The 26,194-nt window shown below is 53.5% G+C and overlaps 1 protein-coding gene across 2 annotated transcripts in view; it reads right to left on the bottom strand.

Moving 5' to 3' along the window:
* Positions 1-1,618: 1,618 nt before the first annotated feature.
* Positions 1,619-26,194, bottom strand: part of PREX1 (phosphatidylinositol-3,4,5-trisphosphate dependent Rac exchange factor 1) — a 180,956-nt gene continuing 156,380 nt past the window's right edge. For both annotated transcript variants that reach the window (XM_027558326.1, XM_027558327.1), the window contains 19 exons: positions 24,586-24,773; positions 24,133-24,294; positions 23,237-23,447; positions 22,570-22,846; positions 21,777-21,983; positions 20,353-20,441; positions 18,838-18,920; positions 18,587-18,677; positions 16,548-16,676; positions 14,927-14,968; positions 13,118-13,335; positions 11,188-11,287; positions 8,989-9,132; positions 8,779-8,893; positions 7,246-7,312; positions 6,024-6,196; positions 5,414-5,516; positions 5,095-5,162; positions 1,619-3,359 (listed from right to left, as the gene is read on the bottom strand). In XM_027558326.1, the coding sequence (XP_027414127.1) occupies positions 3,317-3,359; positions 5,095-5,162; positions 5,414-5,516; positions 6,024-6,196; positions 7,246-7,312; positions 8,779-8,893; positions 8,989-9,132; positions 11,188-11,287; positions 13,118-13,335; positions 14,927-14,968; positions 16,548-16,676; positions 18,587-18,677; positions 18,838-18,920; positions 20,353-20,441; positions 21,777-21,983; positions 22,570-22,846; positions 23,237-23,447; positions 24,133-24,294; positions 24,586-24,773 (2,510 nt within the window). In that variant the 3' untranslated portion in view covers positions 1,619-3,316. The remainder of the gene's footprint in view (positions 3,360-5,094; positions 5,163-5,413; positions 5,517-6,023; positions 6,197-7,245; positions 7,313-8,778; positions 8,894-8,988; positions 9,133-11,187; positions 11,288-13,117; positions 13,336-14,926; positions 14,969-16,547; positions 16,677-18,586; positions 18,678-18,837; positions 18,921-20,352; positions 20,442-21,776; positions 21,984-22,569; positions 22,847-23,236; positions 23,448-24,132; positions 24,295-24,585; positions 24,774-26,194) is intronic.

Here is a 26,194-nt window from a genome sequence, read left to right as displayed (position 1 = left end):
TTGAGCTTCTAATTCAAAATATCAGGAAAACGAAAACAAAACCACATCAGTTTCCAACTTTCAGCTTGCTCACTGCCAGTTTAAGACGTCTGGTCATTTACAAAACACCCCTTCTCTGTAACAGGCCTTGATGCTCCACTTTGTACCGAGAAAGGCCTTCCAGAGCAAGAAACAGCCCCAGGCTTCCACTCCATTTGTTGATGCAGCTCTGTTGTCTGAGAAGGAAGGTGACTTGCTCAAGGCTGAAGAGACCTTAATTCTCAGTTCCAAACCAAAGCTGCCCGTGTCCATCACTGCAGGAAAACTCACTCATCTTGCTGCAGGCCCTCTGGGTGCAGAACAGGGAGACGCTTCTGCTTCCTGTAAGTGTCTGCCTGGAGGAAGGCAGCAAATCCTCCCTGTTGACCCCAAATATATATCTAGGTGATGGCTCTCCCCTTAGAGTGATTTTCCCGGGATCCAAATACAGGCTTCAGATAATTCAAGTAATCAGTCCATCACTGTGCCCCAAATCCCACCAGGATCTACTCTCATCTATAACGTTATTGAGTCTTTCGAAACCTGTAATTGAAAGACACGAGGCTCTTTCCGGGAGAGACCCAGAGCCTGGGTCTGGAGAGAATAAGCTCTGAGAGCTAGTTTGGAAGGAAAAGAGATGAAAAGAGAAGGGGCTCTCGTCCAAAATGGCAGGACTCAGGGAAGGCCCAAGCGCGCCCATGAGAGTGAGGGCTTCAAGAGGAAGGCACCCTCAAAGAAGCCTTTCACAGAGCTCAGTGTTTTCCAAAGTGTGGGAAAGGAGGGAAGAGAGAGGGATGGGGAGGGAAGGAACAGGGTAGGGGGGAGGGAAGGAACAGGGTAGGGAGGAGGGAGGGAGACGGGGAAAGGCATGGGGCAGACAATTCAGGCCTGAGGATTAGATTTCTCTGCCTGGGCAGACAGACCCAGGCAGCTTCATAAAGATGGCTCAGGGCCTTGGCAGGTGAGAACCGGTGGACAGCCTTGGGACCTAGACCACAGGACCCAGTGTGCGGTACCACATCTGCATGGCTCTGTTCTGATTGGCCCGTGTGTGGCCAGTGTGAATTCTGATTGGCCAGGAACCAGCCAACCATGTGTTGAGCATTTGGAGCTCCACTCCCGTGGGATTCTGGACCGAATGGACCTTGCAGGTTGGGGTGATGGATGGCCCGTCCCTCAGACCACCTTGATCCTCGGGCACACGTGAGACAGGGAGTCCTGGCAGGACACCAGCAGGAGGCAAGGGAATGCCTAGAGAAATAGTCCCTTTTTTCCACCATCACACTGAAATGAGTACTCAGAACCCAAAACAAAGGCGAAATACACATACATAAAGACAGTGATTTTCTTGGCCCATCTGAGATGCAGACCCACCGCGCGATCTCGGGTAGTCCTCACCACTCCCCTGCAGAAAATATATACATACTGCCCTCATTTTAGAGGAGGAAACTGAGGTTCAGTGTGGTAACTCACGGTACCGATGGAACCGTCCTCCGCGCCATCTTCACAGCCGTTGCTTACTCTGCCTATGACACGTGCAGGCCCAACCACCCCCAATGCCACCAGGGTCACCCCCAAAGGAACCCACCACAGATCAGGATCTTTGTATTATAAACCAACTTTTAATAATAATAAAAAAATCTATCATGAATTGAATGAGAAGATCTGTACATTGTAAAGTAAACCAGTGCACAACGCCCTTGTCCGCAGGGAACCCTCTCCCTTTCTGCCATGGGGGTCCTATATTTGTATCAGGCCACCTCTGTCCAGCGACAAGCTCACCTCTTGCAATCTGATGCAGGGTGGCAAGAGAGGGAAGGTGACTCCTGGGGATTCAGGGAGCCAAGATGTTGATGCGGCTTCAAGCCTGCAGGGCAGAGGGAAACCTACACCTGATTTCACCCATCAGCCAAGGCTGGAAAGGCATGTCCCTGCTGGTGACAGGAGCTGGAGGGGACAAACTCCAGGGGTGGGTAGGGTGGGGAAGGGGGCCGGACAGGGGGTAGATCCTGTGTAGGTTCCTGTGCCCTGGTGGGCAGGGTAGCTTCCTGTCTCTCTGGCTGGCTGAGAAGTCCCAAATGCCCTGCTGCTGCCTTGCTCTGGATTAACATTAAAAAATAAATTACAGAAGCCACCACTCAGGGTTTGCCAGCAGCCCCTCTACCACAGAGGACAGACACTGGTGTGGGACTGCCTCTCCAGTGGATGGTTCAACTCCCTCCAGCCCCCAGGCCTGGCCCAGCCACCTCTGAAACCCTTGGAGCCAGTCATTCGAAGAACAAAGTGATTCACCCTAATACAGGCCAATGGCTAGAGAACTGAAGGTGGGTGGGGAAAGGAACCCTAGTTGATACCTGTAAGCAAGATCTTAAGACCCTAATACTTAAAAAGATGAAATACTGACATTTTTTGAATTTTCAATAATTTAGTTTTTTTTTTCTTTTTTTTAGTAGAACTGGGAAAAGTTGTCAATACTACTTTATGTTGGTCCCCTGTTAGACAATATAGCTTTCTTTGAAATTTAAAACGCAAATATATACTCACACAACCTGGGGGGCAGTGGGGCGGGGGACGGGGTGAGGTGGGAATCTCAACACAACCAATGACAACATAAAAATCCCAAAATAAACCATAGAGAGTTCACGCCATATAAATAAAGTGGGGCAAATCTTGTGCCCTGGGCTGATGGCTCCAGTTCTAATGGCGTTGATAGAGGAAGCCAGGGTGGCTTTCAACCGTCCTCTTGGTAATAAGTGTTGTGCCCTGTCCCTCTGTCTTTCCTGGCAGAGGTCTGGCTTTTCTGAGTCCATTGGGGAGGTTAGTACAGGGTTAGAGGGGGATCTGGAAGCTAAGGTGAGGAAGAGACACGTGTGGTCACCTGGAATGTGGGCTTAGAAGGAAACCAGGGGTTTCCAAAGTGCAGGTTGAGTCATCCCGAGGGAGTTGGGGCCACGGGCCTCCAGCTGCAGCGCCCCTGACATCTCCCCTGTGTCCTGGGGACTTCTGGACAGGAGCCCAGGCCCTGGAGGCACCCATCAGTTCTGTGGGTCCCCAGGACCCCCTCTGGCTTCTGGCAGAAGTGTGGAGAATGTGCTGGGCCAGGGCCAATCTCCAGTTCATCCACGAGTCAGGGCACCGTTTATCCTCCCAGGAGGTGACATGATGGAGGAGGCCGGGCAGATCTCGAGGCAGGCGGAGTGGAGGCCTTGGGCCAGCTCTGGAGAAGGCCGCGTGGCCCCCTGTGTCCTTGTGAACCCCGGCTCCAGAGGATGCAGCCGGGCATCAGGCACCTCGGCGTTTAGAGGTCTCCATCCACCGGTGGCTGGCAGAGGCGGTAGAGCCTGGTGGATGGAGGTGAAGAGGATGAGGGGCGGCCACGGCCCGTTATTATTATCGTCGCAACATGTGATTTATGTGAACGTGCAATCATGCCCAGAAAGCAAAACTCAGCAGGTGTAAAAAGATGCAGAGTAAAAAATTACTGAGGTTGCCCACACTCTGCTCCAGCAGGCCAGTCCCCGCCCCTCAGCAGTCTTGCTCCCTCCAGACTGGCAAGGGGTTTACACATACAACGCAAACACATGCACCCGTGTGTGTCAAGATACGCGTGTGGGTGTGTGATTACACGTGTGGGTATCTGTGCATTTTTCCACACTAATGGTGGCCAAGTAGACCCAGCACTCTGCCCCTGGAGTTTTTCATTTAATCCATCTTGGGGGCTTCTCCCTGCAGCACGTGCAGACCTGCCTTGGCTTTCTTTCTGCACTGGGAGGATTCTGAGCCCCACCTTCAAGTAAGAAGGAGTCACTGAGAGGTTTCAAGCAGGAGAGAGCATATATGCCGTGCGAGAAGGATGGCAGGGGGACCAGACAGGAGATGGCCACAGAGACACAGACAAGACAGGGAAGCAGGAAGGCACAGGGGTCAGGAAGGGGATGGTCTGGGTTCAGAAGGGCAGCTCTGATTCTGTGTGTTAGCTGTGTGACCTCGGACAAGATACTTAACCTCTCTGGGCCTCACTGTCCCCACTGCCCATGGCAGATAACATGAGTACCTTGCTCACAGAGTTGTTGTTTAAGCAAATAAGTCAACATAGGTAAAGAGATGGGAATGGTGCCTGGAGCAGGGGAAGTGACATAGAAAAGCATTTAAGGGACTTCCCTGGGGGTCCAGTGGCTGGAACTCCACACTCCCAATGCAGGGGGCCCAGGTTCAGTCCCTAGTAGGGGAACCAGATCCCACACACCGCAACTAGGAACACACAAGTAAGGATCTCGCACGCCACAGCTAAAGATCCTGCCTACCATGATGAGGATTCCACACGCGGCAACCAAGACCCAGGACAGCCAAACTCATAAAAAATAAAGAAATAAATTTTTGAAAAGTATTTAAAAGCAACACGGGCCAAGAGTGTAGGGAAAAGCTACTAGAACACATGTAAGATCTGTATGAGTTCTTGTATTGCTCCAACACCGTTTCCTAAGTCTTGACAATGTCCTGTGGTTACATGAGACATTATCCTGGTGGGGGGGACGGGGCATTGCTCCATGAAGGACCCCTGAAAACTCCGTGCTATTTTTCTAACTTCTTGTGGTCAAACTATTTCAAAATAAAAAGTTATTTAAAAAGTGTGGGCCGATGTCAAAAGCAAATCAGGACAGTGTGGATGGAGAAAGAAAACGCACTAAAATGAATTATTACTAGGACAGGGGGCTGCGCACAGTGCTATGAGAAGGTCTGACACTGACTCGGAGACAACGAGGCCATGAGGACAGGAAGAAGCAGGTGGGCTGAGGGCTCTGAGGGCAGCAGAGAAGCAGCACTGGGTGAGCAAGTTTGGGGGGGTGGGGCACACAGATCATTGCCCCACACTTCACTTGGGACCGGCCTCACTTTCCCAGCCAAAGTGGGAGCCCTGGGAGGTAACAGACTAAGTCCTATTTGCCATTTCCCAAAGTAGGGGATCCCATAAATGAGAGGGGAGGACCCATCTGAATGCCAGGGCGTCTGTCTGCGGTGAGGCCAACCCCAGGGAAGGGAGCAGAGGGAAGGGGTGGGGGGGGAACAGCCACTCACCGCGGGGCACCCTGGGGCACCTGGTCCTTGACCCGGAGGTTTTTGGCCAAAATCTCCACCCTGGGGCCCTGGAAAGAGAGAACAGTGAGGGCCCAGCTGTCTCTTCGTGGAGCGCAGGGCACTTGAGGAAGTGTGTGGGTGTGGGTGGGGTGACTGGGAGATCCCCAGAAGCTATGATCTGCAGCCCCTCCAGAGGGGACACGGTCATCAGCCCCATCCCCAGGTGGCCCCTCATCCCACCTGGGCTGTGAGCCCACCACGCCCAGGCCTGGGCACCTCCCCTGCAGTCTGACAGGGCCCTGGGGCCTAGACACCTTACCTGCTTCCGCATGATGTCTGTGGCCTGCATGATGCACTTGGGCAGCAGTCCGTGGCTCCGCGCCAGGATGGCCGCCTGCTCCAGGGAGAGGCTCAGGGTGCTCCTGCAGTGGGGTGGCAAGGGGTGGGGGGCAGCACGTGAGACGTGGGCGACGTCCTGCCCCCCACACAGCACCCAAAACCCCGATCGGAGCAGCAGGGACAACGGACAGAAGCGAGAGAGTGGTCTAGCCCGGCTCCAACCAAGACGGGCGCCCATTCTTGCCCGTGTTCTATGGATGCTCCAGCAGAACCAGACGGCTCAGCCGCTCGGTCACGCCAACCAGAGTCAGGGGGCTGGGAAGTTCGGCAGCTCTCCCAGGACCACCTTCCCCTGAGGTCCCATCTCACAGAGGACAAACTGAGGCCGAGTGTGGGCCATGGCCTTGTCTGGGCTCAACAGGGAGCGGAAGAACCAGGTTTCGAAACAGGCCTCATCTCCCATCTTGGGGCCCCAACCCGCAGAGGCACGCCCAGCCCCCTCCCGACCACGCCCTCCTTCACCCCACGCTGGGGCCCCACCCGCCTAGAGGTCCGGCCACGCCCCCTCCGCCGACTGTGCATCCACGCACCTCTGCATGCCGGTGGCGCACATGGCGATCTGGCAGGCCCCCAGGCGGTAGCAGAGCTCGGAGGAGATGGGGATGAGGCCGGCGCCCAGGCTCCCGGCAGCACCAGGCTTGGGGTGGACCAAGGACTTCATGAGGCGGCAGAGCTCGTCCAGGGCGTTGATGGGGCGAATCAGCTGCGAGGTGCACACGCCGGGAAGGTCAAAGGAGGCCCCCCACCCGGCCTTCTGCCCCAGTCTTCACCTCCGATCCAGCTCCATCACAGCAGCTGTCTTCCCCACTCTGTCACCGGGTGACTGAGCCAGAATTCTTCCACGACCCCTGCGGCTGCCCCACAAGCTGGCATTCGGCACGCACAGTATGGTTCAGGCCTTATCCTCCCATCGAATTCTCTTCACCTGCACAGGTGAAGCCAAGAGCCAGCGCCCCTCCCCGTCCTCTCTAAACGGCAGCCTCTCCCCATCCCCGTCCTCTCTAAACGGCAGCCTCTCCCCCCGGGAACAGTCAGTGCCCCCACTCTCCACCCCCTGCTCCCCAGCTTGTCGGGCATTGCCAGTGCAGGCACAGAACTCTGGCCAAGGCTTTCTGTGTCATCTTAAGACTCTGCCAGCAGACTACAAACCCCCAAAGGGCCGTGCCCCCCCCCTTCTCCTGGAGCCCCAGCCTCACAGCCTGAGGCCAGGAGCCCCCATAGTACCCTCAGAACTGAGGCCCAGTAGTGCCTGGGCAGAGGGAGAAAGGCCTGGAGCACGCAGGGGATGGGGTGGGTCAGGGGTTGGGGGGGGAAACAGCCCCTAGACAGCCGAGTGTGACACACAGGAGCGTGGCTGGAACAGCCAGATCTTTCCATTACTCAGGATAGGCCAGAAGCCTCTGTTTTATGGGAAATCTTCTGACTTTCAAATGCTGGCAACAAACAGGAAACAAACAGAAAGAACACTGCGTGGCCATATCCGGCGTGGGGCTCTAGCCCCAGAGCAATGCTGCAAGGAGGGGGTGCCAGGGAGAACACATCATCTAAGGAATTCTAAAGCGGGTCAGGGAGAAATTGGAATTTCTAGAATGGGGAGGGTGCTGGGGACCCCAGGAGACGTCCTGGAGAAGGGACTGCAGAGGCAGTGTCCCAGCCAGCATTCTGGCTGGGTGTCACCCTGGTCACTGTCCAACCCGGCAAACCCCCGGCCCTGCCCAGATTCCACGGCAGGTGAGGGGAGAGAGGGCACACCTGGTCTATCTTCACTGCCGTGGTGCTGGCGTCAGTGGGCAGGTTAGACCGTTCCAGGTAAAATGCCCTGAAAGAGATGAGAAGTGTGAGGCTGGGGCCACCACACCCCCCATCCCATCCCCTTCTCCCACCCCTGCCCCACCGCAGCCTCTTTGTCTCCCAACAACTCAATGAAACGAATCAGGGAGAGTGGCTGACACAGCTCTCCATGCCCACAGTCACCTGTTCCTCCAACAGCCCAGGAGGAAGCAGGAAGGGTCCTCAAATGCCCCCTCCCCCGACTGCCCATCTGAATCAGCACCCCACTCTCTCTCCCGTGCTGGTGCGTCTCTCCTCTGACACCACCATCACTTGACATGTGACACTGCTCATTTACTGGTTTATTGCTCATCTCCCCTTCTAGAATAGCACTCAGCCAAATAGTTGACATTTTAAGCTGTGTGGACCAGTCTGTCTCTCTAGAGATGCTATGCAGCTCTGCTGTTGCAGCACAAAAGCAGCCATAGACGATACATACAGGGATGAACATGGCTGTGTGCTAATAAAACTTTATTGACAAAACAGGGTGGTAGGGTCCAGGGGCCATGGCTGCTCTAGAATCTACACTCCATCAAGAACAGGCTTTGTGCAGTCACTGCTGACTCCTAAGCAAGCACCCAGAACAGAGCCTGGCCCACAGAAGGTTTCAACTGACAGGTGCTGAAGGAAGGGATGAATGCAGATCACAGAGACCATATTTTAAATATTCAGCAAACGGCAGAGAACAGACCGATGGCACTGATCGATCCAAAGAGATGCCAGATGTAATAACAGAGGTGACTGTTCTCCCTGCACAGACAAATGAAAGTATCATTCTCCCATTTCCGAATGGTAAAGCTGGGCTAGGCCCGCTTACCACACCCTGACACCCTGGTGTCCTGCTTCTCAGCCCACCTTCTTCATGGCGGGAGAAGGTGAGGCGGAAGGAGGAAGGGGCCAGAGTCAGGGCAGCAGGAGTGGGGCTCCTTCCTTGGGCCCAAGGCTTCCTCCTGGTGAATGTGACCCCTACTCTCCTCTTCTCCTTGGCGGGCGGTGGGGGGGGGGGGGGGGCGGGGGGGGGGCGGGCGTCTCCTCTGAGCAGGGCCAAGGCCCTGGGGTCACACCCCTCACTCACAGGCTCAAGGATCCTAGGGCCCCCCGTCACAGCTCCCTCCCCCATGCAGAATGAAACAGGCATCTCCTCCCAGCTGGCAGGACCTGCTACGAAGCCAAGCAGACCCAGTTCAAAGCTCAGCTCAGCCAGTGTCTAGCTGCATCCCTTGGGTGTGCTCCCTGGGCCTCAGTTTCCCTCATCTGTAAAATGGGTTAGAAAGGTAACTACTGTGAGAATCTGAGGAGCTCGTGTAGGCAGAGGGACTGACACCCAGTAGGTGCTCAAGAAACGGCACTTTGCCCGCCCAGGCACTGGGGGCTCTCTGGTGCCTTCCACGCAAAGGCCCCCTCCAGGTGACAGTGTCCAGGATCCTGGCCCCAGCGCGAGGCCCACGCAGGTACCTGAGTTTGCGGTAATACTGCTGAACCTTCTCCAGAGACTGGGCATTGATCTCCTGCTGCAAATCTTCCACAGCCTGGCTGCCTGGAGGAGGCGAGACCTCCATGCTCTCCAGAGCTGTGAAGGGAGAAGACGGGCGAGGCAGGTGCTTGGCCCCCAGCGGGCACAGCCGTTCCCCCGTGGGGCCCCCACGGCCCGTCTCCGCAGCTCACCTTTCGTGAAGAGCACAGTGTGGAGCCTCAGGCTGGCCCCGCTCTCCAGGCGGGAGGGCAGCTTGGAGAAGTGGTAGCTGTCCAGGTAGAGGACGACCTTCAGCGCCTGCCGGCTGCCCTCAATGTGGTAGAAGACATTGGTATCTGTGGGGGGACATGGTGGGCCAGGGACACAGCTGTAAGGGCAGCTTCAGACCCTCCTTCAGACCTCAGAGCCGCGGCTACAGGCCTCCCTGCCCTCCCGTCCAGGGGTGCCCCACGCTCAGAGGAGCAGCCTCTGACCTTCCTTTTTCCCCTCCCTCAACAGGTCTGTTTCCACTGCTTAATTCTTAAACCGGACACTGATTCTGTCCAGCTGGGGAGTCGTCCACGTTTGTCTTCAGAGCCTCACCAAGGTTCCTTGCACCCTCGCCCGGTAGCCCCGGGCCTCCACCGGGCAGAAGCTGCCTTCAAACAGCACCTGCATCTTGCTTACACCCATAGGGAAGAGCACACGGCCGGGTGGCACTGGCACCCCATCTCATGTCTGTGCAGACATCACTAATCAATCGGTGATTCTCTCTGAGCCCAACTTGGCCTCTAGACAGGCAGCCACTGTCAACCAATTCCAACAGGCACCAGAAACAAAACTCACTGTCCAACTAGACTCCAGTCCACATATTCTCAACAGGGTGCTATTGCCTCTAAGGAGGTGAAAACTGGTTCTTATGGGGAAGGCAAAAAAGACATTATCCTTTCCATGTATAAAGCACAGACATACATACAATACCTAAACGGATATACAGTTTATCCATCATACTAAAACTTCATAGTGAGTGAAGTCGCTTAGTCATGTCCAATTCTTTGCCACTCCGTGGACTGTAGCCTGCCAGGCTCCTCCATCCATGGGATTTTCCAGACAAGAATACTAGAGTGGGTTGCTATTCCCTTCTCCAGGGGATCTTCCCGACCCAGGGATGGAACCTGGGTCTCCCGCACTGCAGGCAGACTCTTTACTGTCTGAGCCACCAGGGAAGCCCCATGGGGGTGTGTGGCGATCAGCAAAAAATTGTCTAAATAGGATCCTCAGGGAGGTGATAAAAAACAACAATTTAAAAAAAAAAGGACCAGTGGTTCTCAAACTTTGCTGCTGCGTTCAGTTGCTAAGTCATGTCCAACTCTCTGTGACCCCACACCAGGCTCCTTTGTCCTCCACTAGCTCACAGAGTCAGCTCAAGTTTGTGTCCAGGTCTTCAAACTAGCTTCAAAATCACCAGGAGAACTTATTATCACAGATTTCTAGGCCCTACTTCCAGTTTTGGATTCAGGAAGTCCTGGATGGGGCCCAGAATTAGTTTTTCTAACAGTCCTCCAGGCGCTGGTCCAGGGATCACAGAGAACCATGGCTCTAGAACTGAGCCCAGCGGTTCTCAGTCCTGGCTGTACATTTAAGTTTCCTGGAAAACTTATCTAGAATCCCAATGTCCAGGATTCATCCCACAGATTGAATCCGAATTGCCAGGGCCAGGAGTAGGACCAAGCTTCAGTATCTGAAAAGCTCCCTGGGGGATCCCAGTGCAGTCAGGGCTGAGACTGGGCTAGACTGTGAGCTCCAGGAGGGCAGAAACCATGGCCACGTCTCTCTCCACTGCAGCCCCAGAACCTAAAACTGAGCCTTACACACAGGATGTGCTCGTAATTATAGGGATGTGGATGGATGGATGAGGGGGTGGATGGATGGGATGGTGGATGGATGGGGTAAATGGGTAGAGGGAGGTAGAGGGATGGGTGGGTGAATGAATACATGGATAGATAGATGGGTGGATGGATGAGTAGATTAATAAATGGATGAGCGCGTGGGCAAGCAGAAAGATGGGGGGAGGGAGGGAGAACGAAAGGAAAGAAGAAAATTATGGTGTTAAGTTCTTAGAAAATCTTAACACATCTTCATTCCAAAGAAGGTTATCTCTGGGAGTTTTCATTAAGAACTGGGTCCTGGCTGTTCTTCCCTCCTAAGTGCTGTTGGAGATGGCTGGGCTTATATGAAACGAGACCCCCTTCTTCCACATATGTTGGGAGCAGGCGGTTTGAAAGCACTGGGTCCCAGGTCAACCCTAGGCAGCTGGCCTGGTGGCAGAGGGAGGGGCAGGGTGACCCCAGAGCAGCCCCTTCCACCCCAGAACCCCGACTCTCTCAGTGGGGGTGGGAGGAATCACTCACTGGCCACACAGTTCTCATCCAGCTGCTTGAAGGAGAAAGTGACGTTGTCCAGCTCCGAGAGGGTCACCCAGATGTCTTCTAGCATGGTCCGTTCCTCTTTCTGCAGGAGGAAGACAGGGTGGAGGAGTTTCAGATCTCACCCCTGCCCCAGGTTTTATTTCAAGATGCTGCGATTCAACTCCGGTTGACACACCAGGCTGTGGCCCTTCCAGGCAGGAGGTCCCGTGCAGGGCTCTCCAGAGCTGGAGAGGAGATCACATTCACTCCAGGCCTGTCCCACCTCTTCCAGGTCAGAGCCCACCTCTGCTCTAATGTGCCGGGTGGCTCTCTTTCCTGAGCCCTCCCACCAATCCCACTGAACCGTTCCAACCCAGCACCCAGTTCAGAGCCTGCATATCTTGTCGACTGATGAATTAACACACTGGGTCTCGGTGACTTCATCTAAGAGAAGGAAAGTGAGGGCTGGGTATTCATGTCCAGAAATCAAGTGAGAAGGTATCTGCCATCAGGCGGGCGCCCGTCTGCAGCACTGGCCAGCAGAGGGAACCCCAAGGCCACACTTTCCCAACTGGCCTGCAGTTGTGACTTCTCCTCCCACCTGGGAAAATGTCTAGGAGGCTCAGAGCTGCAGAAGCCAGGGGAGCTCCGGCCTGGGCGTGCGGGTAGAGGAACAAATACCACAGAGAAGGTTTTTATTCCTGGGGGGCATTGGCTCTAAGTACCGGTACCCCACAATGCTGAGTCACTGGCTCTGCCATCACCCCCAGGGGCTGGTAGAAGGACCCACCCTGATACTGATCCCTGAGAGTGAATAAGCAGGGCAATGAGGGATAAAAGAGAAGATGCAGAGAAAGCAGATCAGCTGGGGGAACTGGGCTTAGCATAGGACTCCCACAGTTCCCACCCGCTCCCTGGGCCTTAGTGTTCTCATCCTTAAAAAGTGGGTATAAAGGACCTGCCTTGGGGTTCCTGCAAGGGTTAAACCAGAAGCTACTTGCACTGAGGAAGTTCACCTGGATCATCACAAATGCCTGCTCACAGGTCTCCCAGCCTCTGCCCTTACCCCGCAGCCCCAGGTGATCCTTTAAGTGCCAAAGTGAGATCCTGTCCCTCCTCTGCTCAAAACCCTCCCCTGGCTCCCACCCACTTGAAGGAACAGCCAAAGTCTTACAAGAGCCTGCAAGACCCGCACAGTCAGACCCCGGGGGGTTCTCAGGACTTGCCGCCCCTCCCTGGGCTCACTGTTCCAGCCACACTGGGAACCTTGTTGTTTCTCAAACACTGCGTGCCTGCTCCAGCCTCAGGGCCTTTGCACCTGCTGTCTTCTCTGCTTGGAGGGCTCCTCCCCAGGGTCCGATGGCTTATCCCCTCCCCTCCTTTGGTTCTTGGGTCAGAGGTCACCTTCTTTGTGAGGCTCCTGGTGGCCACCTTATCACACTTTCAACTGCCACTGCCCACAGACCTTCCTGCCCCCTCCTCTGCTTAATTCTTCTCCTTCACCCTTATCACTATACGTGAGGGTCTCTCAACTGCAGAACGACTGACACTTGAGGCCTAGATAATTCTTGGCTGGGGGCTGGGGTGGCTGAGCACCCTGGAGGAGCAGCCCCTCCCCTGGCCTCTACACACCAGACACCAGTACCTCCTCTTCGTCAACCGAAAACGTCTCCAGACGTTGCCGCGTGCCCCCTGGGGGCAGAAGTGCCCCAGTGAGGACCAGAGGTCTACACCATCCATGTCCTTGGCTACTTATTTCGATCTCCCCAAAGTCAGGATATAACATTCCTGATATAAGGACATGGTGCTGTGTGTCGAGCGCCGGGTCCCCGATGCCTAGAACAGGGGCACCCAGCAGGTTCTCAGTGAGCCGCTGTGAATGAACGAACGAGGAGCGTGACGGCGGAGCGCGCCCTCCCCGGGCCCCACTCACCACGGCTGGCGAGAGCAGGGACTGGCAGTGCAGCAGGACGCCCGTGGCCGCCACCTGCTCCAGCCACTTGCGGCTGGCATCCCGGCTGCTCTCCTCGTACTCCCCATTGTTGTTGTAGCGGTAGCTCAGGGCCGCCAGCAGCTGCTCGGAGAAGGCGCACACGGCGGCCACCAGGGCCTGGCAGAAGATGCCATCCCGCCGCAGCTGCAGCTCTGTGTCTGCGGGTGGAGGGGGCGGAGGGGTCACGCGGGGCCATCAGCAGGCTGGCACCCCGAGGCCCCGAGCTAGCCCCCTCTCCCCTAACCGGACCACCCATCTGGGCCCAACTTGCCAAAATTCTCTCCATCCCCCGGCACCAAAAGCCAACTCCTTTAAAAACTGACTCTCCTAAAGCAAGCCGATCTGTGTCAAAACTCAACTCTCTCAATGACCCCTCTGCCTATTTAAAAAAATAAAAATAAAACAGGGGCTGCTTTGGTGGTCCAGTGATGAAGACGTCACCTTCCGATGTAGGAGGTTGGGGGGCGGCTAAGATCCCACGGGCCTCACGGCCAATAAACCAAAACATCAAACAGAAGCGATGTTGTGACAAATTTAGTAAAGACTTAAGAAAAAAAAATGATCCTCATAAAAAAAAAAAATCTTTAAAAAACAAACTTGTGATTTCCCTAACACTTGCCCCAAACCCCTACCTTCAGCTGTTCCTTTATTAATTAGGAAATGTCTCAGCCTTGACTGAGAATGACAATGACAACAAGCTCCATGTTTGAAGAAAGGCAGTTTACTATTTTCTCTGTTTTTGAGAAGTACACTTTCTTCCTATCATCCCTCCCCCCTACCTCCAATTCCTTGGCCCCTGCCTGTGATGTGATTTGCAGAACTGGCCAATTTCAGGCAATTGGTCATTTAGGGTTCTTATCTGATGCTGGGAGGAATTGGGGGCATGAGGAGAAGGGGACGACAGAGGATGAGATGGCTGGATGGCATCACTGACTCCATGGACGTGAGTCTGGTGAATTCCAGGAGTTGGTGATGGACAGGGAGGCCTGGCGTGCTGCGATTCATGGGGTCGCAAAGAGTCAGACACGACTGAGCAACTGAACTGAACTGAACTGAATCTTCAGAAAGGGATTTTTTGTTTTGCTTTTGCCTGCACTACTCGGCTTACGAGATCTTAGCTTCCCCCCAAAAAAAGCTGAACCCAGGCCCTCGCAGTGAAAGTGCGGCGTCCTCACCACTGAACCAGGGAATTCACCGAAAGGCATTATTTTTGATGACTGGCAACAGCCAACAGGTTTTCCGTGCCCAATTTTGACCTAGATCCTATTCTAGCTGCCCCATGGCTGAGAATTTCTGGAAGGATGGGACAGAGAACACCTCCAAGATTTCCCTGGGCGCCCATCAGCCCCTCTTCCTTCCCACCATCTGCAAGGGCAGGAAGCCCCAGGCTGGGGCTGAGGGCTCCACCAGCAGAAAGCCTCTGAAACCATCAGTGCTCTATGCTGGGTCCTCACTGAGATCAGCCCAGTCCTGGGAGGTGACAAGAGAGAGTGCTCCTAGCTCCAGGGCCTGAGACTTGTCCCCTGGACACAGGAGGAGGAAGTGAGGTCCGAGAAGTTCTCAAGGCGCTAGAGGCCACAGGGCTACCTCCCCCACAGGCAAGCCCCAAGGACCCTGTGGAAGTCAACCTTGGTCAGCAGGAGAGGCCTTCCCTGGGCTGCGGTCACGAGCGCCAGCTGCCGGGACAGCCTCTCCCAGGTGTACCCGGCACGTGCACATTGCAGACAGTTGCCCTTTCAAAGCCCTCACCTGTGCACTTCAGCAAGGCCAGGAGCAGCTGGTTCTTTCCATCTGGAAGGAGAAGGGACCGAGAAGGGAGAGGGCTGAGTGGAGTAAGCAGAAGATGCCGACAGAGCCCAGCCTGCCCCCCGGCCCACGTGCTCTGCCCCGCTTTGCAGTGAAGCTCTGGGTACACGCAGCCAGGTTCAGGAAGCTTTGAATGAGTGTTGGGTGGATTCCAGAAACCTCGGACATCCAGGGGGTGAAACCCCAACTGTTATCTGCACCCGCCGAACAAAGACTGAAACCAGCCCCTGCAACTCCTGGGCCAGAGCCCCCAGCCCACACCTCGTACCTGCTCGTGGGCATATACAATGGGTGCTCACATAAGTTCACACGCATCCTAAGGTACTTATTCACGCCACCCTACACGGCCAAGCCCTGCCCACATGCAGACAAAGCTCAGACCTTCCAGACACAGGCTAACATCCTGGTTTCTTTCCTTCACATAAAGGCTCTTGGGCCCAGAAGGGGCTTAGAAAAACCGAAAGGGCTTTGGGTCTGGGCTCTTGTGATACATTCTATCCTGGGGAGGCCCCAAGATGCAGGGCTGGTGTGACAGGAACACCAGCGTCTGCTTATTGAGGACTCACAGTGTGCCAGGCCCTGTACCAAGTGCCTTACTTGTACTGACTCACTCCTCACAGCAACACATAAGGGAAGGCGCCCTGTGGACCCATCTTACAGTGGAGAGACTGCGGCACAGAGACATCAAGAAACTTGCCAGGATCGCACAGCCAATAATTGGGAGAGCTGGGGTTCAAGCCCTGGCCATCTGGCTCCAGAGTCCATGTTCTTAACCAGTGACAGCTTTGGAAAACAGGACAGCTCAGGGCCAACCCAGACTTCCAACTCAGAGTGGGCTGTTCCTGGGGGCATGAGCCTGGGGCCAAGCACCCCCTGCTATGCTGATCAAATGTCTCCCTGGCCTGGGCTCCTTCTAACCCAGGAGCCTCAGGTTCAAATGCTGCCAAGGGCCAGGCAGGTAACATAAGGGGCGTGAAGCAGACCCTGGGCCACGGGGTATGGCGGGGTCCACCTGGCCTGAAGGCTCCCCTCCCCAACCTAAAGATGGAGGCCACCGTTCATCTCCAAGCAAGTGTGAATGCAGGACTGCAGGCCTGTTACTGCCAGATCGCCTGCTTGTTCAAGAATAGCCAGATGTCTAGACTTGCATGTGGGCTTTCAGATGACAAGTATTGGAAGCAGATTCACAGTTTTTAACGCTAGAGCATCCACACCTACCTGGAGGCCCAAGTCTGATAAGGACCCTCTCTCCCCTCAACACACACCTGTAACCTTGATCATAAACAAAAGAAACCTAACTGAATCCACAGCTTTGGAAACTGGGAAGGAACAAGCTCGGCCTTCTCAGCCTCCTGATTCTGCGAGAAAGGCCCCGGGCACCCCAGATGAGCAGTTCCCTGACCACGTGTGTACTGTCCCAGGGCCCTGAGAAGTGGCACTGGCTCTTCCTGTCCTCTCCCTGGGCCTAGAGAGACGTGGGCACAGAGGTGGACCCTCCCATGTTCCACATTGAGAACTGGAGGCCACAAGACCGCCACGTGACAGCCTTCCCTGCCCGACTGACCTTCCACGTATCTCTGAATGTTGTCCACCAGGGTCTTGATGGAATTGGGGAGGTTCCAGGGGTCCTCCTGAATGCTGATCTGGATCAGGTTCCGGCCACGGATTGTACATTCCTCTTTCTGTTTGAACTCTGGAGCAGGAAAGTGACAGGGGGGCAGGAAAGAGACAGGGAGCTTTGAGAAATGGTGCCACCGAGGCCTCTGTCCCATCACTAGATTCCAAAGCTCAGAATCTTAGGTCAAGGATGCTGGTGGGAGCCTTGGGTATCATCTGGTCCATGGGAAGACAAATAGATGGTAAGTGTGCTGCTAATGGATAGTACCATACCCATGGCAGACATCACCACTCAATCTCAGCACTCCTTTCTACTAGTCTGAGGATGGGACTGCTTGCAGGCGCAACCAATCCAATGCAGAATCACAAATGAATCTCGGCATTTTCTTCTCCTGAGCCTGAATGTAGTCACAGAAGCATCCTCAGGTCCTGCCCCCTCACAGCCACAACCAAGCTGGCACATGAGCTATAACCTAGCGTAACCTTTTCCCTACACAGAGGAGGAAGTCAAGGCACAGAGGGGGGAAAGTGGCTTGCCTAAAGTGACTCATCAAGGCAGTGACCAAGATGGGACTTGAATCTGACCCCAGACAGGCTGACAGAGGCCTCTGCTCCTTCGGCCTCGTGTCTGCTACACAGTCTCAAGTTTCTGAGATATTTTATGGTTTTGGCTCCTCTGAGTTTGACATTTCTTCTTTCAGAGGTCCATCCCAGGCAGAGATGACCCTGAAATAGTCGGAGGGGCTCTGCTAGGGCACCCCAACCCCTCACCACTTCCAACCCTCACTTAGAAGCAACTGGTTCTCCTCCTGCACCCTACTGGAAATTCCTGGAGGTCAGAGGCAGTGTCTCATTCATCTCACAAGCCCCAGAGCCCACCACAAGGCTGAGCACAAGTTGGTTCTTGGAAATTACTTACTGAATATATGGATGCATGGATGCTGGTGGGTGGGTGGGTGGGTGGATGGATGGATGGATGAATGGGCGGGTAGGTGGGCAGATGGTGGATGAATGGATGGGTGGGTGAAAAGATAAGTGGATGGTAGAGGGTCAGTGGGTGGGTGGATGGATGGATGGATGGGTAGATAAATGGGTGGGGGGATGCATAGATGGGTCGATGGTAAACAAGAGGAAAGGCAGGTAGAAAGACATAAATGTTGATTATTTTTCTCTCCATCATTTCAAGAAGAAAGTCTCAATTTGGTGCCGTCAAGTCCTTAACACTTCTTTAACCTGTTAACCCCTCTCATGAATAAACAACAAAGAGCTCTGGACAGACGACAGTGCCTAACTACAGCACAAGGGCATTTTTCATTGTTGGTTCCACTGGACTTGTTATTTTATGGCATGTTATGATGATTTTCCACTTACTGGAAGTTTAATAAGTTCTTTTCAAAATTAAATTTTTTAAAGGGAAACACTTTTTCAGACAAGATCTATCAATAACAATACAGGCAGCAAATGAATATAGTTTAAAACTGTAAAAATGTCGGCAGAGTCTATGACTGTCTCTAAAACGATGAAGAGGGTCAAGGGTTTTTGAGGTCTGGCAAACTGTGCTCCAGCCCTTCCCCTTGTGTTATATATGGGCAGACGGAGGCCCGGAAGGGCTCAGGGACCAGCCCAGGGGTCCACACACGTTTTCTGTAAAGAGTCAGATAGGAACTGATTTAAGCTTTGCAGGGCACTCAGCTCCTGTCACACGTTTTCTTTTGTTTTGTTTTGATGACTCACGATAAATGAAAAATCATTCTCAGCTCATAGTCTGTACAAAAACAGGCTGTGGGCCAAATTCGGCCCATGGGCTGAGCTTGCTGACCGCCCCTGGGCTGGCCCACGCCATTCGGCAGGTGAGGGGCACAGCAGGCAGTGTGTGGCCCAGGCAGCCTGCCCGCCATCCAGCACACGCGCCACATCACAGGCTGTGACCCTGATGGATGCGGGCTGCCACCCCCTCACCCTGCCTGAGGACTCTTCTCTGCTCACCTTGTAAGCTGTGGTCCATGGGGAAATGCTTGGTCTCTTCAAAAGCTCTGCTCATGACTGGCCCCTTGAGGAGTGTGTGAATGGAGTCCACCTGGGCGAAAGGAAGCCCCGGGTTAGTTTGGCCCTAGGGGCCCTCCAAGTGGCTAGAACCTGTGACCTCTGGCCCCTGCCCTGGCTCCTGGCTTACAGGTTCTTACCTGGGGTGATGGGAAGAGCTCAAGGTCAGGCCAGGGTTGGGACAAAGATCCTACCTGGTTAAAGAGATGCTCTAGGCAGCCATGAAGCTTGTCCTGCTTGTCTGATGGGATCCTCATGTCACAGGGCAACTCATCCCCTGGCAGAAGGAAGAAACCACAGCCATCAACTATTCCTACCCCATCACACACCTTCCCAGGCTCTCTCACAAGAAGGCAACGTAGCTACAGAGCTCCGAAACCCACAGCGGACTTGGAGCCTGACAGATCCAGGTCCCAGCTGTGCGACGCTGCACACATCACTTGGCCTCTTTGAGCCTCAGTTTGTTTATCTGCAAAATGGGCAACAGGAACTAAAACATTACACAACTGTAAGTCACTGTTACTATTTTCACTCTGAAAACGAGTGAAGGAACCAGATCCCACATCTCTCATTCATCCCCGTTTCATTTAAATCGCCTTCCTAAAACCTCCCCAGGGGTAGTTTTTGCAGCTGAATAGCTTCTGTGATGAAACATTTATCCAAAGTTCAGAAATAGCTCTGATATTTCCTGAGCTTCCTTTTCTTCTGCCAAACTGAAGTATAATTAAAATTAAATTTTTATGCACAGACTACCTCCGGAAGGACACACACAACCGCAGTGGCAGCGGGAGCTTGGGAACCAGGAGGCCGGGGAGCAAGGATGGGAGGGACGTTTGTCACCACCCACCCTCTCCCACTCATGCCTTTTGAATTATGAACCATGTGAGTGTCTATCCCATTCACAAAATAAAAATGTTAAAGGCTGAAATCCATGAAAATTAAAACAAATTTGTCTTTCGGTGAAAGTTGCAAGTAACATACAATCGAATGTATATGCTCAGTTGCTTGGTCGTGTCCAGCTCTTTTGCAACCCCATGGACTGCAGCCCGCCAGACTCCTCTGTCCATGGGATTTTTCAGGCAAGAATACCAGAGTGGGTTTGCCAATTCCTCCTCCAGGGGATCTTCCCGACCCAGGGATTGAACCTGTGTCTCCTGCATTGGCAGGCAGATTCTTCCCCAGTGAGCCACCCTGACTTATAAATTCTTCTTTATGTCTGTCTGTCCCTCCAGCCATCCACTCACATTTCTCCACCTCTGTGCAGAAATACACGTTCCCCAGTGACCCCCAAATATCCTCAATGGTCATTTCTGTGGGAGAGGCTGAGATTCTGACTGATTTTCATGTACTTCTTTTGTGTTGTGTGAATTTTGGGTTTGAGCACATGTCATTCCTGGAAACCATCAGGTCGCCCTGTTTTAGCAATGCGGGAGCCCTCGTCCCATCCGGTAACTGGAGTGTTTTTATCTGTTCTGTGTCCACAACACTCACAAAGAACATGAGCTCTACAAGGGCCTGTCTTTTCAAAATCCACGGCTGTGGTCCCAGCATATAACAGGTGTGCAATAAACACACGCAAAATGAGGGAAGGAAAACCATTACCAAGCCATGCAACGTAAGAGAAAACCAGAGGATGTGTAGGAAAGTGTAACAAAATAAAAACAAACAAAGCACCATCTCGCCAGGGGGCCCCCAGCCCTGGCACTCACCGGAGCCCATCTCGTCGCTGCCCAGGTAAGAGCTGTTACTTCTCACGCTGGTGTAGGACAGAACAGAGTCCCGATTGCTGTTACACTCGCTGCAGAGTGGCAGAGAGGAAGGTGTGAGTCAACCCTCTGCCTCCCCGCTCACAGCCTCTAGTCCCAGCATCCGGAACCCACTTTCTGGAGTGTAGACAAAACCCTTGGGTAGATAACTGGCCCAGAGAGAGCACTGTTGGCCAGCCAGCAGTGCCAGAGATGGGGAAGGTTGTCCCGGTGAGTTTCCTAGGTCCCACCCTGGAGAAACCTCTCTAGGCCTCGGTATAAAAACACAGAAATGGTAGGTGGACAGTGACTCATCTTCATTCGGGTGTAATTACCGTCACTGCCCTCGTGGGACAGTCTTGCCCTCAGATACATCTGCACCCCCACACTCGAACACACGGCCTGGCCGGAAGCCTCCTAAGAACAAGGGCTGTGTGTGCTTAGCTTGCGTCCCAGGAACTCAGAAGGTATGGGGAATCAAAAACCACAAGCTGAAATTCTTCCCTTCACTTTTCCGACAATTGAAAGGAAAAATTGGAGGATCCAAAAATGTCAGAATGCAAACACAGACAGATAAGATCTTGGTCTGTGGACACAAGGTTCCAAGAACATGGGACCCAGTCAGCCAAGCCGTCTCATTACACAGACACCAAGAAACACCAGGCCCCTTGAAGACTGAAAGGCTATAAATGCCGGGAGGACGGGGCCCACGGCCTCGCCAAATTCTATCAGTTCTCTCTTTGCCCCAAACCATATGAAGTGTCCCTCCAAGGTTCTAGTTTAACCACAACCATCAAATGTTTGAGAGCCTTTTCACTGGGGGCCACAGCGCTGCGTTGTGGTACAGAATTCCATGCACTCCACGGTTTATTACAGGAAATTGAGTTTTGAGTTTTCGGTCTGTTCAACACACTAATTAAGACTTCACCAATCTTGTTAATAATTAACCAGGAGAAAACAATTCAGATCCTCGAGAGTTACGAGGGGAAAAAAATAGTCTTACTCCCTGGATCAAGGAAAAACAGTGTTTGTTGCAAAAACCTGAGGCCTGACGTTGGTTTTAAAACACACAGATCTTGACTTTTTCTTGGACTACATTCCATCAACGTATGGGGACAGGAATCGAGGTGGAAAGGATCAGTGGTGTCCCCAAGGGGGCAGGCCCTGAAACGTTGGTCTGGGGGGAGGGAGGCTGAAGAGTGTGTCCAGGGTGTGCTGTGGGACTCAGATAACTCCCCAGAACCACAAACCACACGGGTAGGCGATAGCACCCTGCCCCACAGCTTCCTGAGAAACGTCTTCTGATTCTGACCTTTCCACGGCCGGGGCCTCAGCTATGCCTCCACACCAAACCCTTCGACACCCTCCCAAGCCAGGCCTGCCCCCACCTGTAGGAGTCCCGGTAGCTCATGGTGTCGTGACCCGAGTCCTCCTGATCCTCCTCGCACACCTTGAAGCACACCTTCTTGCTGGCCCCGTGGTCGGTCCTGTCCATCTCGCTCTCTTCGCTGACCAGCGGTGGGGAGGAGGCCTCCTCGGCCACGGCGGGGTCGCAGGACCCACTGGAGCTGGGCTCTGTGATGGTGGACAGCAGCCTGTGGGAGCAAAGACTTTGAACTTCAAGACACAGGCCCCCCGGTCATTTGTCACCTAGAACCACCCACCTTCTGGATTTAGCCAACTTCATCCCTGACGTACCATTTCAGCCTCCCTTATGCCCCGCATCATCTAGCCAGCCTAGAACTGTGATCAGAGAACTGTGCGACTTGTGTTGGTGAGAACGCTTTGTAGGTGGTGCTGTGTCCTGCTGTATGGCACCAAAAGGGCCATCATGTCCAGTCGTCTTTCTCTCTCTGCAGTGTTGAAATAATGAAGTTCCCCCCACAAACCTTTCACCAAGTTTCAGCCTCTACTGACAATGCTGCCTACATCCATCCTTTCATTAGAGCAGCGGTTCTCAATCAGGATGATTCTGCCCCTAGAAGGCATCTGACAACATCTGAAGACATCTTAGGTGTCACAGCTAGGGAAGGGAGTGCTACTGGCATCTGGTGGGTAGAGGCCAGGGATACCGCTAATAACCACTAATGTACAGGACACCCCCCCACGCCAAAGGATAATCCTACTCAAAATGTTGATGCCGCGGATGTTGAGAAATCCTGACCCTGACACAGGGCTCACCTGTTGATCTGAGTGACATATTGCTTCATCTCCTTCAGGGCCACATCCAGTTTGGTAAAGAGCTGCAGGTAGGCATCCTGGATCTCACGGTCCTCCTGCTTCAGCAGGAAACTCAGGCCTCGGTCCTCCTGGCCAAGGGCTCCATTGGCTGGCCCAAAGCTGCTGTCGTTGGGACCCTGACGTTGTGGGTCCCCATCCGCAGCAGGCAGGCACTTCCAGGATGGGGCAGCCATGGTGGTGATGCAGTGTTGGGTATAGGACATGGGGTTCAGGTGACCTACAGTAGGGAGGAAAAGTTCACAAACCCATTTTAAGGATCCCAGTAAATGAAAAAAGTTTCCCTTTAAAATATTCTTTTAATACATTAAACTGCTTTAATAAGCAAGTTTCAATTTGGTGCCAATACGCTCTTAACTACTATGATCATTTTCCTGCCTGGAATGTAGACATGATGGCTGGTACTCCAGCAGTCATTATATACCATGAGGCATCTTTCAGGATAAAAGCAACATTTAGAGATGGTGGCATAGAAAGATAGGAGGAATCTGGAACCATGATGACCACAGAGCCACCATTCCAGCTCTAGCCTGTTGGCCTTCAGGAGTGCTTTTGTTTAAGTATTGTACTGTGAGACCTGAACACATTTTTGATGGACACATGCAGTTACCTTGCTCTGGGTCAAGGCCGATGAGGGAGGGTTTGCGACCAAAGCGGATGCTGAAGGACCTCCCAACTGAGGGAGTGGTCTTGGGGTAGGATACTTCCATGAGGTTGACGTGGCAGTTGGTGGGGCAAAAGTCCAGGCCACATAGTGGATGGGGTTCCAGGGGTGCTTGTTTGAAGGGTGGGCTGATCCTGCTCTTTAGCTGAGCTGCAAACTGAGAAAGGTGGAGGGAGGCATGGGGTTGTTACTTAGGGGTCTGGGAATTCTGGCACATCTCCTGTACCCACTTTATCCTAACCTAGGCCAGACATTCCAAAATTGAAAAAAATGCCTATAAGTCCAAATGGAAAAGTAAATTCCCCTGCACTGCCTTTCACTGGACCCAGATTTCAAGGAAGTCCTGGAGGAATGTGAGGCCTCCAAGTACCTACCCACCTAGAGGTCTCCATTTCAGCTGCACCTGAGGTGTCCTGGGGGAACATCTCTCCCTGACCCAGCATCTGTGAGGTTCAAGTAAGGCTGCCTCCCCATTCCTGCAGAACTTGCACAGGCCTAGGCAGGGGACCCAGGCCAAGCCAACGAGAGCTCTCATCGTGTTCTATTTCTACTGGGGTTGCTAAGGCTAAAGCTACTGAGGACCATTTTATCACCACGTGAAAAGGACCTGCCTGAGAGCAAAACCAATAAGGAAAACAAAGTCAAGAGAAGGAGAGAGGTCCTGTTCTTGTAACAGTGTGATATCTGTTTGAGTGCTGGATACAACCATGCCTGAAGCTTACCTATGGACGTTTCAGTAATATAAACCAGTTAATTATCCTGTTTGTTTAAGCTAAGTTGGGTTGGGATTTGACATTTACAACTGAAACACCCCGAGTTGAGACCCTGTAGGGTGCAGGCACCTCCTGGTAGCAGGCGATCCTCTGGCCGATGCTCTCCAGCTTGGTGTCACAGATGTTGCGGAACTCAAAGTGGGACATGGTCCTCATGTTGCTGCTTAGGGCCATGAGCCGCCCACAGTTCTGCACGAAGACACTGTCATCGGCAGCAAAGGCCTCAAGGATCTGGAGAAATATCAACAGCTACTGAGTACTCACTGGGCACCTGGGAGAGTCTTAAGGGGTTTATCTTGGGTGACTACTATACACCTTGTAATACACATGTGGGTCAGGTCTATTATTGGCCCACTTAAAGGATGAGTAAACTGAGGCTAGGAGATAAGAAGTCAGTCTCCTAAGCCCCACAGCTACCAAGTGGAGGGGCAGGGATTAGGACTGAGGTTCCCCAGGCTAACTCGGAGGACATGGGAGTCAGGCTGCGCCACCCCCTCAGGGCAGGGCCACAGCCAGCAAGACCTTGGCAGTGAGGCTGAAGCAGCCGCGGGGCTCCACGATCTTCTCCAGCACGTGGCACTTGACGCCCGCCGTGCTCACGTACTCGTACACAACGCCGTGCTCCAGATGCACATTGTCCACTGTCAGGCTGACCAGAGGGCTGTCCTCGTGCTGGCTCGGCTGGGCGCCCAGGGACATCAGTGGGAAGGCTGGAAGCCAGAGGGACAGGTGACCCCGCGGAAGGGGCACCACCCCACACCAAGCCAGCCCCCGGACCCAGCACCGCGGACAGCCAACGTTAGACAGACAGGGACACTGAAATCTGTGCTGCAGCTCTCTTCACTTTTGCCAGCCCACTGTTGCTCACTTCTTATTCTAAAAGACTTTCCTTTTAGGAATCAAGCCTTGAGTCTCATTCACAGTCTCTGGGGCTCCGAAAAGGACTCATTTGCCATCCATACCCTCCCCCAGAGGCAAAGCCTGGCCATTCAGCATGTGTGATTTCCTCTATTCACAGTGACCGGTTCAGGAGCAAGCATGTGACCCAAGCTGAGCCCATGACAGGGAGATCTGCTTGGATCTACAAAGGGAAGGAGACATCCTCTTTTTCAACTGGATTTCAAGTTACCAGAGCCACTAGGCAGAGAAAAGAGCATGTGAGAGGGAAATCAACACAGAAGGAGCAGAGCTGAGACCTGGAGAAAATGAAGGCCTCCTCAGTATACGAAATGCTGGATCGAGCCAGACCTGAAGCTCATTAACCCTACTCAGCCTTTTTAGTTTGCTAAGCCAGTGTTTTTATGGAGCCCAGTTTCAGTCCAGATTAACAGGGTCCCAGAGAGACTGTGACTCCTTAGAAGTCACACAGCTAGGTAGCAATGTATCTAGGAAGAAAGGAGGCACTTTATGGCGTGAAGCAGTTTCCTTCCCACCTGCTCCAAAGAGTACTCTCAGCACACACAGTCACCCTTTCCCCCTCACTCTCCGTGCTATGCCACCAATTATCAATTTTTTTGTTCTTTTTTTCATTGTCTTGTTCCCCTCATGTCAGTGCCCTAAGGGCAGAGACCCCGTCTGCCTTGTTCACTCCTGTTTCCCCAGCTCCTTGAACATGACCTGGCACATAGTAGGTGCTTCTACTTATTGAATGGAAGTTTCGAAACCACCAGCTCTTCCCAGTGTGGTTTACCATCGTCATCACTGGGGTCACCCATGTGCTGGGAAAGGAGGCCCACAGCCCTTTGCTCTCAGAGGGGCAAAAACTAAGCTCAGAGCTGGCCTCCGGTCTCTCCCTCTTCCCATCGGCCTGTCTCCTTTAGGACCCCTCTTTCAGGCTGTAGGTGTTTCAGCAGCAGGGGAACAGCTCCCCGAGGGCAGGGATTATTTTGTTTTAATCCATACTGTATCCTCCGAATCTAGAACTGAGCCTGGCACATAGTAGGTGCGGACTAAATGCTTGGAGTTTGACTAATAGCTCCTCCTCTCCGGTCGCCTCTGTGCTCTGCTGGGCTGGGGGCAGGAGGAGACGTGGGAAGATCAGGGGCTTTCGATGCCTTGGTGTCTGACAGCTCTGGGCTCCTTGCTGGGGACTTTGGGGTCAACAAAGAAGCAGGGTTTACAGGGCTGGCCG

This window comes from Bos indicus x Bos taurus, chromosome 13 (assembly GCF_003369695.1).
Source record: "Bos indicus x Bos taurus breed Angus x Brahman F1 hybrid chromosome 13, Bos_hybrid_MaternalHap_v2.0, whole genome shotgun sequence".
NCBI classification, from domain to species: Eukaryota; Metazoa; Chordata; class Mammalia; order Artiodactyla; family Bovidae; genus Bos; species Bos indicus x Bos taurus.
This window is presented reverse-complemented; position numbering and strand designations above follow the sequence as displayed.